Source organism: Lissotriton helveticus, chromosome 12 (genome assembly GCF_964261635.1).
Source record: "Lissotriton helveticus chromosome 12, aLisHel1.1, whole genome shotgun sequence".
Taxonomy (NCBI): Eukaryota; Metazoa; Chordata; class Amphibia; order Caudata; family Salamandridae; genus Lissotriton; species Lissotriton helveticus.
Window position 1 is genome coordinate 612,996,793 of NC_136073.1, and position 18,594 is coordinate 613,015,386.

At 45.1% G+C, this 18,594-nt stretch overlaps 1 protein-coding gene across 3 annotated transcripts in view; it reads left to right on the forward strand.

Annotated features, from left to right (window-relative positions):
- POLR1H (RNA polymerase I subunit H) overlaps positions 1–18,594 on the forward strand; it is a 326,787-nt gene that overhangs the window by 28,388 nt on the left and 279,805 nt on the right. For all 3 annotated transcript variants that reach the window (XM_078669200.1, XM_078669197.1, XM_078669198.1), the window contains one exon: positions 7,030–7,161. In XM_078669200.1, coding sequence (XP_078525326.1) covers positions 7,032–7,161 — 130 coding nt within the window. In that variant the 5' untranslated portion in view covers positions 7,030–7,031. The remainder of the gene's footprint in view (positions 1–7,029; positions 7,162–18,594) is intronic.

An 18,594-nucleotide genomic window follows, 5' to 3' on the forward strand; every position in this document is an offset into this window, starting at 1 on the left:
CAAGCTCCCTAAATCTTTATCAGTAAAAGCCATACGGTACATTTTCTGTAACGCCTTTGATTTTTGAACATCAATTCCAAATTCACTCGCCACTTCTGACAATTGTTTGTGGAAGTTATTTGCTCTACAAGTAATACTTTTGCACAAAAACAAGAACTCTTCGTCATTGTAAGTTCCCAACCTATCTGGACTTATTGTCCCCATAATCATTTCTTCCAAATCTACTTTTAATTGACTCACATTTACAATTTTAGGCTGTACATCAGCTTTAGTTAACTCTTTGACCCAATTACTGAGCTCTTCTGGGTAAAGACACGTCAAACTCCCAGCTATTGGAGTTATTGTTTGTCCTAATTTCCTTGGTTTTAACTGAGTGTGAGACGTTGGCCTGATATGTGATGTCCACTATTCTAGTGGGCACCCTGTACCAGTCCAAACAACCCTTATGGTGATGGTTGTAAAGTCAACCTTATAGACCAGCTATCCTAGTGGTAGCATCGACAAAGCAGTCTTAGGCTAGAACTTCAGAGAGCATGTGAAGCCAGCTGTTTTACCATATGTAACCGCTTGAATACCAAATGAAAGGACACCACACAGGTTATATATAAAATATATATGTATTTATTATAAACACAACCCCTCTGAACTCTTTATGAGGTCAGAGGCTAAAGCACATAACAAGAAACTTTATTATCATACAGTAAGTTGCACAATATACAGTAGGGCCCTAGGGGCACGTAAAACCATATACTAAAATAGTGGTATAAGAACCACGTCACGAACAAAGGATAGGCCTAGGGAATCGCTGGGGCTACGCTGTACTAACAAGAGTTAGGGAGCAGGAGGCCCACGAGATGCTTGTGCAGTGTCTAGTCACACACGTGAGTTACCATAGAGTTAGAATAGGAACGAAAGAATTAGAAACTAGTTCTTTTAGGACACTTCCAGATGTACTAGGAGAAAGCCACTGAAAACTAGGACACTAGGATAATTAATACCCACAGGAGCACCGGAGTACTCGCGTTACGTCACCCACAGGAAGCGGGTGCATAGTGTCGGGTTTCGTCGCTGAATCCTATGGAGCCTTGGAAAAAGATGCCACAGGCGACCAGGAGAGAAGTGTCCGGTTGGATCCAAGGGCGGATCGAGGATGAAGAGTACCTGAAAGCAGAGGGGACAGAGTCTGGGTCACTAGCCAGTGACCAGGAAGGAACCAGGCGATGTCACGAAGCAATCAGGTGATGTCGTGAAGCTTGACTCTGCAGCCACGTGGACCAGAAGGCGTCGACGACGACCAGGAGCTGGATACGGACGGTCCCACGAAGGATTTCGCTGTTGGCGGCGTCGGCTTCCGGATTGGAGTCAACAGGCCTTGGCAAATGCAACCCATGCAGGAATCGAATATTCGCTTAGGTTTAGACCAGCAAGGTCTATGGGGCTTCTCCTTTGCAGGGAAGCAGGGTCCCACCTGGAGTAACCAGGTAGGCGGTGTAGATACAAAGGCTCGTCCTGACTCAAGAGATGTCCCTAGGCCACTCTGCGCTTATCTGGGCTTCCGCCTCCCTTCACCACCACAGCTCCGTGCAGCCAGCCAGATCCCTCTGCAGCAGCCCAGGTCTACAGCATCCTGTCTGCAATAGGGCCGGGAAGCCTCCCCCGGCCCAGTACTTCGGCCAGCACATCCCTCATCTCCTCCCCTTCAGGAAACGAATCAAAACATGGCTCTTTCCTTCACCCCTCTAAACAGGTCAGCCATAATCCATTCCCCCCCCCCGCCAATAAACCCCAGGAGTAGCTAACAGCGCCAGGATACCTGCCAGGTGACAGTCGCGCTCTATAAATTTTTTAAATAAATAAATAAATAAACATGCACCACTGCAGTCCCGGCTTCAGCCTCCCTCACCAGGTCCTCACACCGGCATGGCCGTCCGCCCCAGCCTCCCAGGGCCCGGCGCCAACACTCGCCTCATGCAGCCGGGGCAGTCCCCCGAGACCTCCCAGGGGGATAGTGGGGAGAGGGCTCTTGCACCCTTGGTTCCTCTTGGCGCCCCACGGGCCTCACGCTCTGCTTCCGTCTGGCCAGCCACCTCACCACAAAATCCGCGCCGTTCTGGCTCCAGGCTCCGCAAGATGGCGGCTCACTCCAACTTCATGGGGACCATTCCATCCCGCCGTCAAGCGCTAGCAGGTCACTCAGGCAGCGCAAAGTCTTCCAAGCAGGCCCCCACATAGCACTGGCCCGCGACACCAGCCGCCAGCCGCAAAGGAGGGACCCGGGGGGGGGTCCGCCGTCCGTCCACTACTTTCCACGTAGCTGCCGTACCTGCACAAAATGGCAGGGGGGACTCATCTGCAGCCAGTACAGGGGCCTCTCCCTCTTCCAGCGGTGACAGAAGGGGACCGCTGCTCACCACTCCCGCGGTCGTGTATCAGCAGCTCTGCACGGCACCCCTGTTCCCTGGTCTTCGCTCAGTCAGGTGCCAATCCGCACCTCGGGGTTTCCAGCGCACCGCCCGTATTGCGGCACTTCCCCCACCAGCCTCCGTCGCTGCTCCGGCCCTTCAACTGCTGCCGGGCGCCCGGAGCCACCAAGCCGGTGCTCGCTCGATCTGCTATGCTCCTCCGACTCCCGGGTAACTGGCCCACCGACAGAGGAGGCGATTACGGCCGGTTAGCCTGTGCACTGTCGGCGGGAGCATCGGAGGGAGACGTCCGATCACGCCGCCATCTTGGCCACGCCCAATGAGGTACTGTTTAATGGTTAAATTGCTAACAGTCTAAAAAAATATGTTTTGTAAGCCCAGCTCCTGCACTTCACCACTTTACATACAGGACACTAAAATTATATGTCCTTAATTGATTAAATTGCGTTTCTCCGTACTTCATTAAAATCCATTGTAAATTCATTTGTCGAAACAATCTTGTGCACAATGGAAAAAATTTAATTTGGGAAAGGATTCATGTTTGATGTAGTTTTAAATCCACGTGCCCAGCTTCAGAAACAACCATATCAAGCCACAAGCTATCCGGCAAGATTTAAATGAAGGTTAATAATCCCAATAATGGATTTTGTGCCACATTGGGGTAAGACGCTTACAGAAAAAATATTTAGAATATGTAAACAAACAAGCAGGAGTTAGCTCTGCACATTTTTAGGTCTCGCCTCGCGCTCGCGAAGCGAGTCTTATTGTCGCTGTGTAGGGTGCGAATTGGGACAGTAGATGTGCACGAGCTTAAAAACCCATTGCAGACAATGGGTTTGAACGCGCGCTTTAGCAGACATGGGCGGTGAACGCGCACGTCTGTTCTCGCGCTCTCCCACGCTTTCACTTTCGCGAGGGAGTGCGTGAGCCGTAGACCACGCCGGTATTGTAGAGGTCAGTTAGCTCACTGTTTGCTACTTAACTCGCTGTTTTTTCTCTGCACGTTTTCACGGTGCCTTCATGCCCACACAGGCAGCACACGTCAGCAACATTCTTTTTTCAGTCGCAGCCTCGCAACTTGCTCCTCGCGCGTCAATGTTTATTGTGCAGCAGAAAAAAGACGGAAGCAACAGAGTTCACGGACCTCTGACGGGCTTGTTTAAAAACAACACCGTGCCTGCTCACAGATCCCGCTTCCCCAGCGCCACACGTCTTATCGGCTTCACCAGTGTGCTCTGTAGCCTTGCACTGTATATCTGATGCCTGTAACCCTGAACCCCCCCACCACGCACAGACGCACGCGCTAGACTTTGCGTCCATAGTTTCAATCACTTTACTCCCTCCACCCACTCGGCTTTGCTGTTCCAGCCTCTTATCTTCCTTACACCCAAGGCTCTGCCGCTGCGTCCAATCATAACCTGTTTCCTCCCTCTGGACACCTGGCTCCTAGCCCGCCCACCCTAACAGTACACTACCCTCTCTACTCTACCCGTCTCAACCGTGTTCTGTTGTCTGTGCCAGTACTTTTTTTTGTTAGGTCTGGTTTTATTTAAGCAGCCACCTCAGATTAGATAATGGCAGACGTGCTTTTCTTTTGTTTATTGTTTTTAATCGTTGACAGCGGGTCAGGCCTGCATTCACTTTAATAATAGCGTGCACACCATGCTAAATATGTAAAGTGGTGGCCACACTTTTGTTTTCTTATGCACACATCACCAAAAAGAGCTTACAAACATTTATTTCATACTTTTTAACAGCGCGGCATACCGTACTTTCAATTTCTTTGTATCGGATGCGCTCTGTGCCATCCAGCACTGCTGCGTTCCCCGGACTCACATGACACCCCCTGACCCGCCCCCACTACTCGCCAGCAAAAGCCAGAAGTAGAGGTGCCACAGTAAGGTATAAGGAAACAATGTATTGGTTGTGGCAAAACGAGGTCCCTGTAGAGAGGCTGTGTAACTGCAACTAGGGACAGAATTGTTTTTTGTTCATTGGGTCAGTATACGCAGAGTCAAAGTGTGGGTTTGCGATTGGCTGTGAGAACCAGCATAGTCTTTCACTGCGTGATAGTTTTAGAGACAGTTGTGCCACTGGTCAGGAGTTTGTAGTACTTCCCACTCTTCATAGGAGCGCCAAGAGGTAATCAAAAGCTCTGCAGCGACGCTGCTTCACCAGACGTCGACTCTGCCTGAAAAAGATTTTGTAGTATCATCCATTTCCAACACCTAGAGTGCATCTAAAGCAGCATCGATTTATTTCTCCCCACCCGGCGTACTGTAGTTCAGCACACAGACTGCACCCACTACAAGAAATTTGACTGACATGCAGAACTGCACCTCCAAGCCTCCAGTAGCGATTTATCGTTTCTTTTTTCCAACAGTACAATAAATGTGTACTTTCACTTTTTTTTCAACTTTATGTGCGCAGCTTCCATTTTGCAAATGAATCTCTCTGGTTGAAACGCAACTGATGCTCATATAAAGCGCTCCAATACCTTTGGGTCTAGTTCGTACTATATAAAACTTCATAAACAAAACAAGCATTTGGAATGCAATAGGTCTCGCATTACCAAGAGTTTAACCTATTGGCATTGTAAATGACAATGCCTCACACTTAGGCTCTAAAAACCAAAACATAAATAAAAGGCATTGTCATTTACAATGCCAATAGCTCAAACTCATGTAACTGCGAGACCTATTGCATTGCAAATACTTGTTAGTAGTTGGGCTCGTGAATGCTTGTAGTTACTTTCCCTTAGTATTTACTTTTCCTTAATTGAAGGGTATCTTATCCACTGGGTTAGATTTCTTTTTCAGAAAGAATTCGTTTTGAGCCTTGTTCTCTTATGTTGGCGCTGGGCCTTCTCAATCTAAGTAGGCCACACCATGGAAATTGTTTCCCATGGTGGTAGGTAGCGGATGTCTGTCTCTTTGGCAGCTTAGGAGGTAAGAGGGAGAAAACAATCACGTTTATGATACAGTGTAACCAATTTGGTCACATAATAATCCACTTGACAATTAAATTTGAGTTTCGTAGGATTTAATTATACATTTAGAAACAAATCGATATAGACCAGCCTCAAAATTATCATTAAGAACTACAACACCAGTCCAAATCTCCTAAAGAGATTCATCCTATATAATGGAAAACAGACAACTAATTCTATAATGACAGTGCAAACAAGCATTTGCAATGCAATAGGTCTTGCATTTTCAAAACTTTGACCTATTGGTAATGTAAATGACAAGGCCTTTTATTATTGCAGGTTTTCTAAACACATAAATAAAAGGCATTAGCTCAAAATCTCTCAACTGCGAGGCCTAGTGCATTGCAAATGCTTGTATGTTTTTGTCTTGCTATCTTTTGTGAGCGTAAGAGATGGCTCTGTGACCGACTAAACTGGGGGTCCGTGTAGAGGCAATGATTCGCTGAATAAGAAGTGGTAACATGCAACAGACATTACAAATATTTACGTTCTTGGAAGTTGCAAAGAGGCTGTTGAATATGAAAGATTTAAAATATAACATATTTGTAATGTGTTCAACTACAATAGTCCATGTATAAGGCAGAACATTATCAATCGAAGTATTCTAATACAGGACTATGCTCAGTGTGCCCAGTGAGTTAACAGTTTTATTTTTGTACTGCAGGGCTGGGTTTGCAAATTGAGTGGCTTCCTTGTAGTCTGTATTTTTGAATTGTTGGTTTTAAATATTCCTTTTCTGATTTGAAGTGGCGGAAAAAGATATCCTATGTCCTGGGGTGCACTTTTATTTTGTTTAACTCTTTATTTTTCCGAATAGTTTTAATTTAATATTTACTTTTAAAATCATGCTCAAAGCTGTAAATGGTTTAATGTCTTTTTATCTTCGTTTTTTAACTATTTATGAAGCGTTTTTTTTAACCAAAAATGTATTGCATTCTAATTGTTATGTGCTTTTAAGATATTTTCTATATCGAACTAAAGCTTTAATTGATTGATATTTAAATAAGCAGTCCTTCATTTATTACCTTACTTCCTAAAATTGAGATTGTTTACAGTTGGGCTAAATGGTTTTACAAAACACTGTTGGGACACATCCCTGGATATTTACATCAATAACACAAAAGTAAATAACACATCTTATTTCTTTGTTTTTTAGGCATCAATGTCCTTTATTATAATTATGACGAATAATCGCACCCAAGCTAAATTGGGCGCTGTCCAAAGACACATTTTGTTTCCCTTCTTAATGTTTATGAGAAATGAATCCTATAGATTCTTAGAATTGTAACTGCATAAGCCTTATACAGTGCTGAGTGAGAACCTTTTACTGTTCATTTAATCACCCCTATTAAAAACAATCATAAGACGGACTGTCTGCATGGAAAACTAAGGAATTTGTGGCAGACTGAGGTCTGTCCAATTGAAATGCAGACGTATAGCCCTGCCACCCAACAACCTGATGTTACTTGAGTGTTACCGAGCTATTGGAGGCACCAGCCTCCAGGGCTCCCTACTTTCACCTTATTAAGAATAGAGGTAACTAAACATGGGTATCAGCTTTGATGTGGTATTGACAGAAAAACTCTTTCCAAGTTTCCTTCTAATTTATTTTTGCAGATATGGATATCCACTGCTCGCTTTTCACTTCGGAGTCTGACTTTTGCCCAGATTGTGGCTCAGTCCTACCTTTGCCAGGGATGCAGGATGCTGTCATATGCCCCCAGTGCAAGTATAGCATTAATGTAAAAGGTGAGTTTTAACTCGTATTAACAGTTGTGCTGCTATATATGCAGTAAATGACAAATATGTTTAAGACATCTGTAGTTCTACTACCTTTTTTTGTCTGAGAAGGGTATGCAGCTGTGCGTGAAGTTTGCATTTCTCCTGTTTCTTTCTACCCGTTCTGTGTTGTAGTTTGGCAACCATGCCCTGCTGTTCCTTCCCTCTACATGCTGTAGTTATGCGAGACATGCAGTGGTGCTGCTCCTGTGCTCTTGCTACACCTGTAGTGTTTTATAAAATGTACATTGCCGTCGCTCTGTGCCCCACGATGGAAGACGAGAGAGAGAATGGACCTCTCCTAGTGGGTTGTGGGAACACACAAAATATGGTACTTCAAATGGGAGAGACATAGTCAGTCGTGCAGACTGTTTGATTGCAAGTTAAAATGAGAGATGTGAAGCCAGGCGCTTCGAACAGCTCTGCTGGATGCAACCAGTTCACATTATTTATAGCCGTTCACAAAATATTTTAAGCTGTGCAATTTCCCATTATTCATACATAGCGTGTCAGAAAGCACAGTCTGCACCCAGATGGTTCGCACCGGCTCATATTCACATAAGCCTGTAGTTAAAAATGTTCTGCTTCCTTTAAAAGGTTCAGATAACTCATAATGGATGTAGCACAAATACAGAAAACAGTTCTCTACGCACACACACACTTTCTCACTTTTCAGAAGGGAGCTTAAGGCAAGATTTATTTCACAAAGGGTAAGACCAGAATAAACTGCTGCAAGTGATACAAAATAGTTACTGTTCTCAATGGTGCCCTTTTATCTGCTTTTTCAATCTGCCCTTTGAACACCTCACCTCTCCTCTCTCCCCCCCTCCATCGGTGTCCGTTCATTCATTTCACTTCATTCGATCCGTTTAAAAACATAGATCATAAAAGTACAAATCGGGTTAAAAATTACAAATCAAACAATTCTCTCCTCCATAACACAGGGATCATACACACTAATAAGATTCATAAATCATCTACAAATCAAAAATTCTCCCATTGACCAAACAGTTCTGTTCTGTCCCATAGTGACCGACAGAAAAGGGAAACATTTATTATAAAAACATCAGATTAAAAATAATACAATATGCCCCCCACGTAACCTTCCCGAAGAGTCTGTTATATACACCACAGTCTCTTGCTAGCTAATACATTACTAAATCAACAGCATGCCATCCTTTTTATACATGCCCATAGAAAAGTAGCTATCAAGTAACAGATAAAAGGGTCGTTCAGTTTTTTCAAACAGCCATCATTTGCATAATCGTTTCATCCTTCAATGAGGGCATTAGTCTGATCGAGTATAAATGTACAGCATTCCGTACATATGATTTTACACATGCCCCCTTTTTCAGCCTGAAGCATACCGAGCACCATACGATTTTGAAACGTTACCTTCCTCATGGCTACAATTTCTACTGTTAACGTTTGCTAGGGCACTTGTTTCATTTATTGTTGCTTCCAGAAGGCGGCCTAATTGCCTTATTCTTCTAGAATTCCATGCTACTTATAGCATAGTGTCAAATCACCAAACTTCTGAGCAGAGATCTCAGTCTGATCTATTTCCCTTCTCCCTCCATACTGTTTTTAGCAGATATTTGCTGATATGTACTTTAGGATTGTGTATGATTTGGAGAGCACTAGGCCCAAATAACAAGCCCCCCCCCAACCACAGCCAAGGGTTTGCTTTCAGTCCCCAGACAAAATAAATATGCTCTCCTTCTGCTATTGGTAGTGAGGGTCAGGAGGCATTGGCCAAACTGAATACATGGGTACAGTTACTTCATCTTCTCTCAATCTACGAGATGTGATACATAATTGCCTGTTCCCTCTTGTTACAGAGGAAAAGTGTATCATACCACTGGAGCAGGCAGGCTTTAAAGCAAGCCATTCAACTTTCGATAATATAACTGCAGTACATGTTAATCTGTAGGCATATGTGAAGCGAAGGGGGAAGTCTATGCAGCTTTTATTGATTAATCAACTGCTTTTGACAGGGTAGACAGGCAGACCCTCTGGAGGAAGTTGAGTGCTGTGAGAATTTATTTTCTTTCATACTGAAACTTGGTGCCATGTTATGTTAGGAGGCAGGTGGGGTATGACTGAGAATCCGTACCATAAATGGTTTTAAACAGGGGTGCCTGTTGCCCCCTTCCTTTTTTCACTGTACATGGTGGATTTTCCAGATGTGCTGAGTATGCCCCAAAATTAGGCTTTTATCCTTTAGGCACACTCCTTTATGTAGACAACATTGTTTTGCTGGACCTGACCTCTAAGGGTCTTCAGAGACGCCCACATACTCAATTCCTGAAGGCAAATATAAATAAAACTAAGGTCATGAGGGGGGTCGGATAAATATAAAATATAATTGGTCACTTAATTCCATCTTAAAAATGGTAAAATCCTACACTTATCTTGGTAGAATAATGTGGGCAAACGAGTGACACTGAGCATCTTGCACATATATAAAATAAGGCGCTGCCCCGTGGAAATGCACTAGAAACACTTTCTGGAGAACAGGGCATAGGCATTTCAATTACCTTTTAACAGTATATAAAATGAATATTCCCCTTTCACTTTTATATGTCTTATAGACAATAACTAGTGACCAATAACATTTTATGCATAAGGTAGAGCGGAAATCTTTGTACTATCTTCACCTTTAACTCTATGGTCTCTATAGCAGCTTTATGGTTGGAATTAATGCTAGAGAGCAATTCTGTAAGAGGGCTGACCACTATATTTCCGTGGCACCCTTGTTTACTACATGCTAGAGAAAAGTCCTCAAGGAGTATTTGCTTTGGAATGTTTTGCATCTACCATGAGTACTGGATTATTTTGAACTAATATTTTAACTACACTCCAGCTCGTTTCTTTAACTAAATAAGATATCCAGGAAATGAGTTATGTTCATCTTAAAATGTATTTAAAACATACTATGTACACCTGCTCCATGGAAAAAGATATGGAGGTATGTATAGCGAAATGTCGATTTAAAAACATCATTCAATCATGTCGGGCAGCAGTTCTTCAAATTTATCTGACTTGGAATTTAGAACACAAAGCAAGAAGATGTATAATTCTATGTTGAGTAAATTGTTTGCCGTTAAAAACTGTGGGAGATGCATGGTAGAAGGTAACCTGGGAGGAGAGCATATGCACCTTATGTTATAATGATTCACAGACTGTTGAACATGTCGTATTTGCCTGTCCTGCTTTGAAAAATGCCCAGACATGGGTATCTTGCTTTCTCTGCCACTGGATTCAAGCTAGCCGGGCTGATGAGAGATGACACCCCGAAACGGGTCCCAGGATGCTTGTTTCTGGCTCAGGGAGGACTGGCCTGGCAGTTCAGGCTGGGCTGTTCCCATGGGGAGCAGGGTCAAGACTGACTTGCGTATGGCTGGATCCAAACTGGGGTGACGTGGAGAGCAAAATTACAATGGATTAAACCCAGATCTGTGACTGAGTATGAGTGTTTGCTAAGTTTCAACACTCCGTCCATCATTTCCATTTTGTGAAATTGCTATGTGCACCCGAAGTGGATAAGGGTATTCCCATACATGGGTCCCTTGCTCGCTGTGCCACTGGATTCAAGCTAGCCTGCTGATGAGGGGTGATATCCAAAACCAGTCCCAGGATGCTTGTTTCTGGTCCGGGGAAGACTTGGCCTGGCAGTTTGGGCCTGGACTGTTCCCATGGAAAGCAGGGTCAAGACTGATTTGCATCTGGCTGGGTCCAAACTGGCTTGATGTGGTGAGGAGCAAAGTAACCATGTATTAAACCCAAGATCTATGCCTGGGACGAGTGTGTGAAAAGTCTGTCATTTTATTTTGTGATGCTTCAAAATAACCAAAGTTCATAATGTGTTAACTGTGCGTTGGTCAGATGTTTTATCTGCATCCTGTCTAACAGAAGGTCTACAGAATGTAGCACATGTACATAGACAGAATGTCCCAATGTCAAAATCTCGGCTTGGTTTAAAACCGTGGGGGCCATAACTCCGCGCAAGCATGCCGGCAGTCCCTTGGCTACTGCATGTAGTGTTGTGGAAAAATATGCATCTGGTCTCTACTTGTCTCTATGATACAGTGTAAGGGCCCCCAGGCACGCCCATGTTCATGCACAAATGGGTGGAAATCCTTTGTATAATCAGGCATCTGGATAATGCTTGCTGAACTGCAAAACTCTTTTGTCATCTAGAAAAGAAAGTGGAGGTATTCTTGTCTTTTATCTGCTTGCAACTTCTCAATTTCTGACAATTCAACCTTTTACACTATTTGTTGTGTCCTTAGCAATAAATTTGAGGGTAAGCTTGATAATATTTTAGGTACTTTTCTCATATCTGCATCTCTAGTATTCTGCACGTTCTGTACATTATCACAATTTTGTTCAGGGTCAGTTCTTTCCTCATATCTATACTTTCACCACATATCTGGGATAAAATGCACAAAAACATTTGTTCAATATCATTGTATGTCAGCTCCCCAATCCTAAATATCTTCTCCGCCCTCCTCAGGCTTTTCTCTAATATCTGGGTCATCTTTGGAAAAGGACGGTAATTATGACTTGGTCCAGGGGACGTGGTATGGAGGTACTTCTCTCAAGGGACCCATTTGTGGTATTGCCTCCTCCCCTTGTTATGTTAACATCTTAATAGAAAAAATAAAGCTATAAAAACATTTACAGAAAGTCCATAAAATCTTCAATCCCAATGTTACAACTATGTCTATGCCTAACTATTTCTCTATGATCTGGAGGCATGGAGAGCAGGCATTTTTCTTCATTCGGAAATTTGACTCTAAAAGCTGTTCATTCCCTCCATATATTATTGTTCAACATCCTCACAGCCTAATGCCACATGGAGGTGTTAAAGCCACTTGGAAATACAATATCTTACTCTCTGGTGGTGCAATCCTGCACCCTGGTGGGAAACTCGGTCACTTCACGTATTTCCTCCACTGATAAATTCCTAGACATTTTTGAGTCATCCTCCTTATCACTTTACTTGTCTTTCTGCATATGCTTGTCATTCTCTCTGTGCTGATATGGAAGTGGTCTACCCTAGCCTCCACGTTGTAATAAATCATGGACCATACTGTTCTCCTCCTGCAAAGGAGCAATAGGTATAATTTTCTATACTGTAAACATCCCTTTTTAGGTCTCGCACCTGGCGACGCAGCGCGAAGCGCTGTCGCCAGGGAGATCTATTATTGCTGACTTGCCTCGGAAGGGAGACAGGAGATGGGCACGCATAGGGCAATTGGAGCTCGTGAACACGCCTGTACAGACACGCAGTGTGCACATCTCCTGTCCCCCTTCCGTCCTCGCAAGCTTCATGTTATTTTCACTTTTTTTTTAATGCGCACGCGCGCTCCAAGCGTGGCATGCTCCGTCTTGTTCTTTGAAGGGTGGGTGACCTCAGTATAAAAGCTAGAAGCCCTCTGTTATTGTACTTTTGTGCCATCATGCTCACTGTTGCCACTGATCATCTGTACATTGGCGCTGCAGATCTGGACGATGCTGTTAAAATCCCGGGACGGGGAGCGCTGCGGGTCCAAGTGCCCGTACATGGCGGCAGTAGTGTCTGCTATACCACGCATGCGCCACACGCAGAGAAAGGCACGCCTTACGGCGGGTGCACTTGATCCTTACATGCTACGTCACAAGGGCTTGTTTTATTCAGTGATTTGTTTAGGTCTTGAAGCCACCCAAGTTGACCTCAAACCACTCGCGTTGGCGACGAGGCGCCTTAGATGGAAAAGAATGACAGGCCAGACAAAGAGCGCTGGGGCCTAGCGGTTCACCTCTTCTCCACAGAGGCTTCAGTCATCCTGCCGTACGCACCTTCCGGTGTATCCCCATCCGGACAGAGTGCTGGCGAGAGGAGGAGTTTTATCTGTCTTTTTGCCCATCTTTATCCATTCACTCCCTCATTCGCCTTCCTTACATCCCTCCCTATCACCCCATCAATATTTCCACATACCTACATCCTTGCCTCTCTGCATATATTCTCTGCCACGGTACTTTGCTCACTCCTTACCACCTCTAACATTTCCCCCCATCGCTCTCCTCCCATTTTCTTGCCAGCTGGTCCCCATTTCTGTCTTTCCCTTTATGTCTTTCCTTGTTTAACGACCATCTCTGTCTCGCGCTAATCTTGCTTGAAGCGCTGTCACTGGGAGAGAGAGGGTCGTTGAACCAGTGAGCTAGATGTACACGTTTCAGGCGCAGAGGGCAAGTGGCGCAGCCTGGGTGTCATAGCCCTATTGGTAGGAAGGAGATTGGTTCCCCGGCATCAACATTTTCAAGCAGGAAAGTGGCAGATTTTCCCAAAGAACCGGGGGAACTTATTTTCCTTATCGACTTATTTTGAAGCCAAGGCAATTCGAGGTAGGAGACAGCTGGAGTTATGCCATTTTTGGTTTCGAAATCGAACCTCCCTTCTGAATCGGGTTTAGTGGCATGTATGCGAAAGGTTGGTGTTTAAATACTGGTATAAATGAAGTGTGGTTGACTCCAGTGGCACAGCACTTGCTGCACAAATCAGAGCTACACCAATGATGCTTAGAGGCCTTTCGTTCTCGCCGCCCTGTCTTGTCCTTTCTTCTTATTCATCTCATGCTCTTCTCTGTGTCCCCTTCCTCTATCTCTTTTTTTATTCTTTGTCTGAGTCATCCTTCTCTTCATCCTCCCTTCTCTTCTGACATCTACATTTTCCTCACCTCTCAGTTCTTTTAACCTCTCCTTTTCTTTCGTTTATTAGGTCTCTCTTCTTTATTTATTCCTTTTCTTCTACTCCATTGGTATCCCTCTTTCTTCACCTCTCCCCAAAGAGTAAACACAGAGCCAGGGCCCACACATGCTTTGAGTTAAAAATAAATAAACAGGATACCTCGAAAATAACGTCAGCTGGCTCAGGGCAGAGCGGCTCCGCTCCCACCTTCAGACTCTGGTGCCAGTGCACTTGATGTACAACTGGTACCTACTCCACAGGTAAGCAATCTTTTCAACAATTATCCTAAGAACAAGCATTTGCAATGCAATAGGTCTCGCATTTACGCAAGGTTAAGCTATTGGCATTGTAAATAAAAATGCCATTTCATTTATGCTTTGAAAACTAAAACAAAAATAAAAGGCTTTGTTATTTGCAATGTCAATAGCTCAATCTTGCGTAAATGCGAGACCTATTGCATTGCAAATGTTTGTTGTTTCTGGGATGTTTTTCGAGACATTTCTTCTCCCTTTTCTTTCCATTTAACCTCATCATATGCCCTAGCCCTTTCGGTCTTTAATATTTAATATGTTTCTGTCTAGCATATTTTTCCCATTTGTTAAGAACTTCAGATCCTAATCTTATTTTTTTCTTTTCCAATTTACACATACACTCTCGTAAATATACCAATATCTCGAAATCAAAGGTCCCATCTACTGGGAACTGCACCATTGCGTCTTATTTATTTATTATATTTATTTATTTGTTTATATAGCGCTAGAATCGACCCCGAAGGGGTATCTCTGCGCTTGAAGCAGACTGTGAGGGGAGGCAACAGATTCCAGTAGGATCAGCGAACACAGAACAAGAAGGTCTTAAGCACATTTCTAAATGGCAGATGTTCTGGACACTGTCTAAGATGGAGGGGGAGCTCGTTCCAAAGGTGGTGGCCAAGATAAGAGAGAGCTTTTCCTCCTAGTCTAGTCCTTCTTACTCGAGGTACCACCAGAAGGTGTTAAGCACCTGAGTGGAGGGATCTTGGAGGTACGTAGAGTAGAAATTTCTCAGAGAGGTAAAGAGGTCACAGATTGACCAGTGCCTTGTGGATAGTGCAGCATGTTTTAAATTCGATCCGTTGGCGGTCAGGGAGCCAATGCAGCTTTACAAGGAGAGGGTGGGAGGGGATCCGAGGTGAAACATTATGGACCAGCCGTGCTGCAGTGTTCTGTACCACCTGCAACCTGCTGAATGAGGCATCACTAGCCGAAATCAGCAGGCCATTACAATAGTCCAGGCGACTTAGTACCAGTGCCTGGACTAGAGTTTTGTGGGTAGAATCCGGGAGCAGGGAGAACACTCGGCGGAGCAGGCCTATTACATGAAAGCAGGAGCCAGCTGTTTGGGCAACATGCTCCTTCAGGCTGAGGGCTTGGTCTAAGCGAATACCCAGATTTTTAACTGTGAGCTTGGGCGACGGATAAGAGCCCAAGTCAGTTGGCCACCAATCAGGTGTCCATAAAAGGGGGGCTTCTCCAAAGAGCATGATTTCGTTTTTTCCCACGTTACACTTATGCTTATGCTATATTCATGCCATTTGTACAAAACATCAGTCTCCATTTCTTGTTTTGTCATCATTTGCCACGCAGGGGACCCATCTCGTGGACAGGGCTGCGTCTCATCCATACCTTAAGACACACAATTACCCATGTTAACGATACTTGCTAACCTTTTGTATCACTGCGGTACAAGGGATCTATTGTTAGGACAACAATTCTACTTATCCCCCTTCTAGCCAGTGAGACATCATCGTGTTACATTAGGAGACATCAGTCATATTATTCATTCATCATACAGATACCCATCATACATCTTACCAGTTCTCGACAACCCTGTATCACAGGTTCTGAAGAATCCAACTGGGATCCACCTCCTGTCTCGAGGCTCTGGTGATCTTCTCAGACTGTGACTGTGGTACACACAATCCCTTCTAAGTCAGTTGGCTCCTCAACCTGCCCCTTGGACTACGGGACTCGCATCCATCTGGATTGACTTTGGGGATCCCGGATGAGCCCCCAGTTTGTGAAGGTACAAAATCTGGTACTGCAAATGAGAGACAAAACATTCACAGTTGTGGAGACAGTTTTATTGCAAGTTCGAATAGAGAGAGGAAAACCCAGGCGCTTCGAACAAGATCTGGTAGAAGCAACCAGCTCACGTTAATTATAGTATTTTGCAAAATATTTGAATCTGTGTAATTTCCCCTTATTCATGCATAGCAATTCAGAGTGCAGTCAGGACCCAGGCGGTTGGTGCCAGCACACATTCACATAAGCCTATGGTTAAAAACGTACTACTTCCCTTATCTGATGGAGAAATCTAGCTGCAGATTCCTCATCTTGGAATCCACCCCAGGTGCCAGACTGGATAGGGACATTTTTTCAGCAGTACCTTTGCGTGTCGGTAGGGGGCATCGAGTGACTCTGTAGCAATATCGTTTCCTGAATGTGACATCACTGCAGTCCATATAAGCCATCCCCCTGACTCAGTTCCTTCTTTTCTGCGCTATCTATGCAGATCCACACTGCAGATCCTCTGGCCATTTTCGGCTTACTTGACGTGTTTCGCTGACCAAGCTTTTTCTACCCTTTTTCAAAGTCCTTGGGGTTCAAGCCTGACTCACTCGGTTTGCATGTGGTGTCTGGGTGAGCTCCATGACTCCGACGAGTGCAACTCTTGTCGCCAGCTCCGACTGAAGGCGCAAAGACATCATCGCATGTAGCTCTTTGTGGCTCGGATATCACAATCAGCGAAGTCTTCTCATTGCACTCTGTCCCCAACGTGATCTATAGACCGCCTGCTGTCCACTCTAGGAGCTGTTCTCGTGGGCGTCCTTTTCTTTCAATGTCCGGAGGGAAGTATCGGCGGTTGAAGTCGCAGCGCCTCCCACCTTCATTCCAGACTGCTGGTCTCTGTTCTTCTGTTGAAGTGTCAGGCATGAGTCCACCCCACGTTGCCCTAGCTATCCACTATCCGGGGCATGTTTGATTCAGATAAGACCATATTCCACATCTCTTAATTCTATATTTCAGTCATCACCTTCCTCTGGAGTGCCTATGCCCAAGCCGGTGGGTCATCCTTCGACTTCAGGTCGGCCTCCTGTTTTTGACACCTTAGCGACACCAGTATAAAGCCTGTCGAGGGCTGCCACCTTCAGTTCCGGCTTCTGGTCTTCTAACCCCAACTTCGGTATCTGGCTCTTGTATGCCGGCTCCAGTGGTGGTGCCTTTGCAGTGGATCGATGCTCCTTCCAACGTTGAGTCGTCACCTTCTCACGTCGCCCTGCTTCAGTTATGGCAAACGATGCACCACCAATGGAGCCGACAGTCTCAGACTCCCTTCCTCTGTTTTTTTTGTTCTGACGTCCATGATAGTAGAGGTACTACAGAAGGTATGGTGTGTCCTGAACCATTTTGACACCGTTCCACCCCCCTATGCAGTCTAGCTGGTTACTTGACTTGGGTGATGCCAGTGCTTTGAATCTTCTCCAGTCGCCTCTCTCTGGGGTTTGTCTGTGGAGACTAGTTCCGCTCTGGCGGACATGCTCTATCGAGTTTCGGTTGTACAGGATTTACAACTTCCTTCTGTGGAATTGTCAAGACACACTTTACTTGGCGTTCTACAGCCTGCCCAGTCAAGCATAGAGCCTCACCTTCCTTATAGTGACGGTCTCTTTGATATCCTATTGGGTGCTTGAGCTAAACCTGAAACAGGACTCCCTGTGGACTGCTCTATTTCTCACAGGCATTGTCCCACTCTGGATTATCCCTCCTGTCTTCTTAGATATCCATCTAATCCGAGCTTTGTGGTACAGGCTGCTTTGGCCACCCTAGATATAGATTTTATCCCTCCGGAAAGATTTCAGGAAATCGACACTTGTAGGCATATTTTCTCTTCTAGCTCTGCCTTGCGCTCTTGAAACCCTTATTTGAAAGAGACTATTAGTTATGGAGCGCGTCAGTAGGTTACGTCAGTCGATTCCGCGTTTGTCATTGGTGTCGTAATTGCCGGAATGACGGCGAGGTATCTACTTAGACGCTGCCCCAGCGCGCTGACATCAGTTCTTTCTTTTTCTGCGCAGATCCTGAGAGAGCAGTATCCTGAATATTTTTTTCGACGTTTTGTCTTTTTTTTTTTGTTGTCTTTTTTCTTTTTTTGTCGTTCAACTCCTGGTGCAAGGGATGTCACATCGATGGACCGGCTTCAAACCTTGTGACTCCTTTCACAAGTTGATGTTGGTCACGGACCCACATCTCGTGTGCCTCTGGTGTTAGGAGCGCGACCACGACCCAGAGTCGTGCTCCGACTACCAGGCCATTAACCCAAAGTCTTTACGCGAGCGGTCCCGAAAGCTTCTCGAGGCCTGACAGTCAGCTCTGTGCCCCTTGAGGTCCTGGTCAAGAGTGAGATTACGGGACCGGTTGCGGAGTCACCACCATCACTCATCTTCGGGTATGTCAAAGCAAAAAAGGAAGGCGAAGAAACACATTTGTTCTTCGCCTTCTCCCCTTCCGCCCGCAGACGAACCGGGGTTGCGGAAAGTTGTCGTCCGGCTCTGCCCATGGAGTCTGTTGGGTCGGCTCCGAGCCTCCGTCCCTTCCCAGGAGCCGGGGCGACCCCAGTCCAACTTT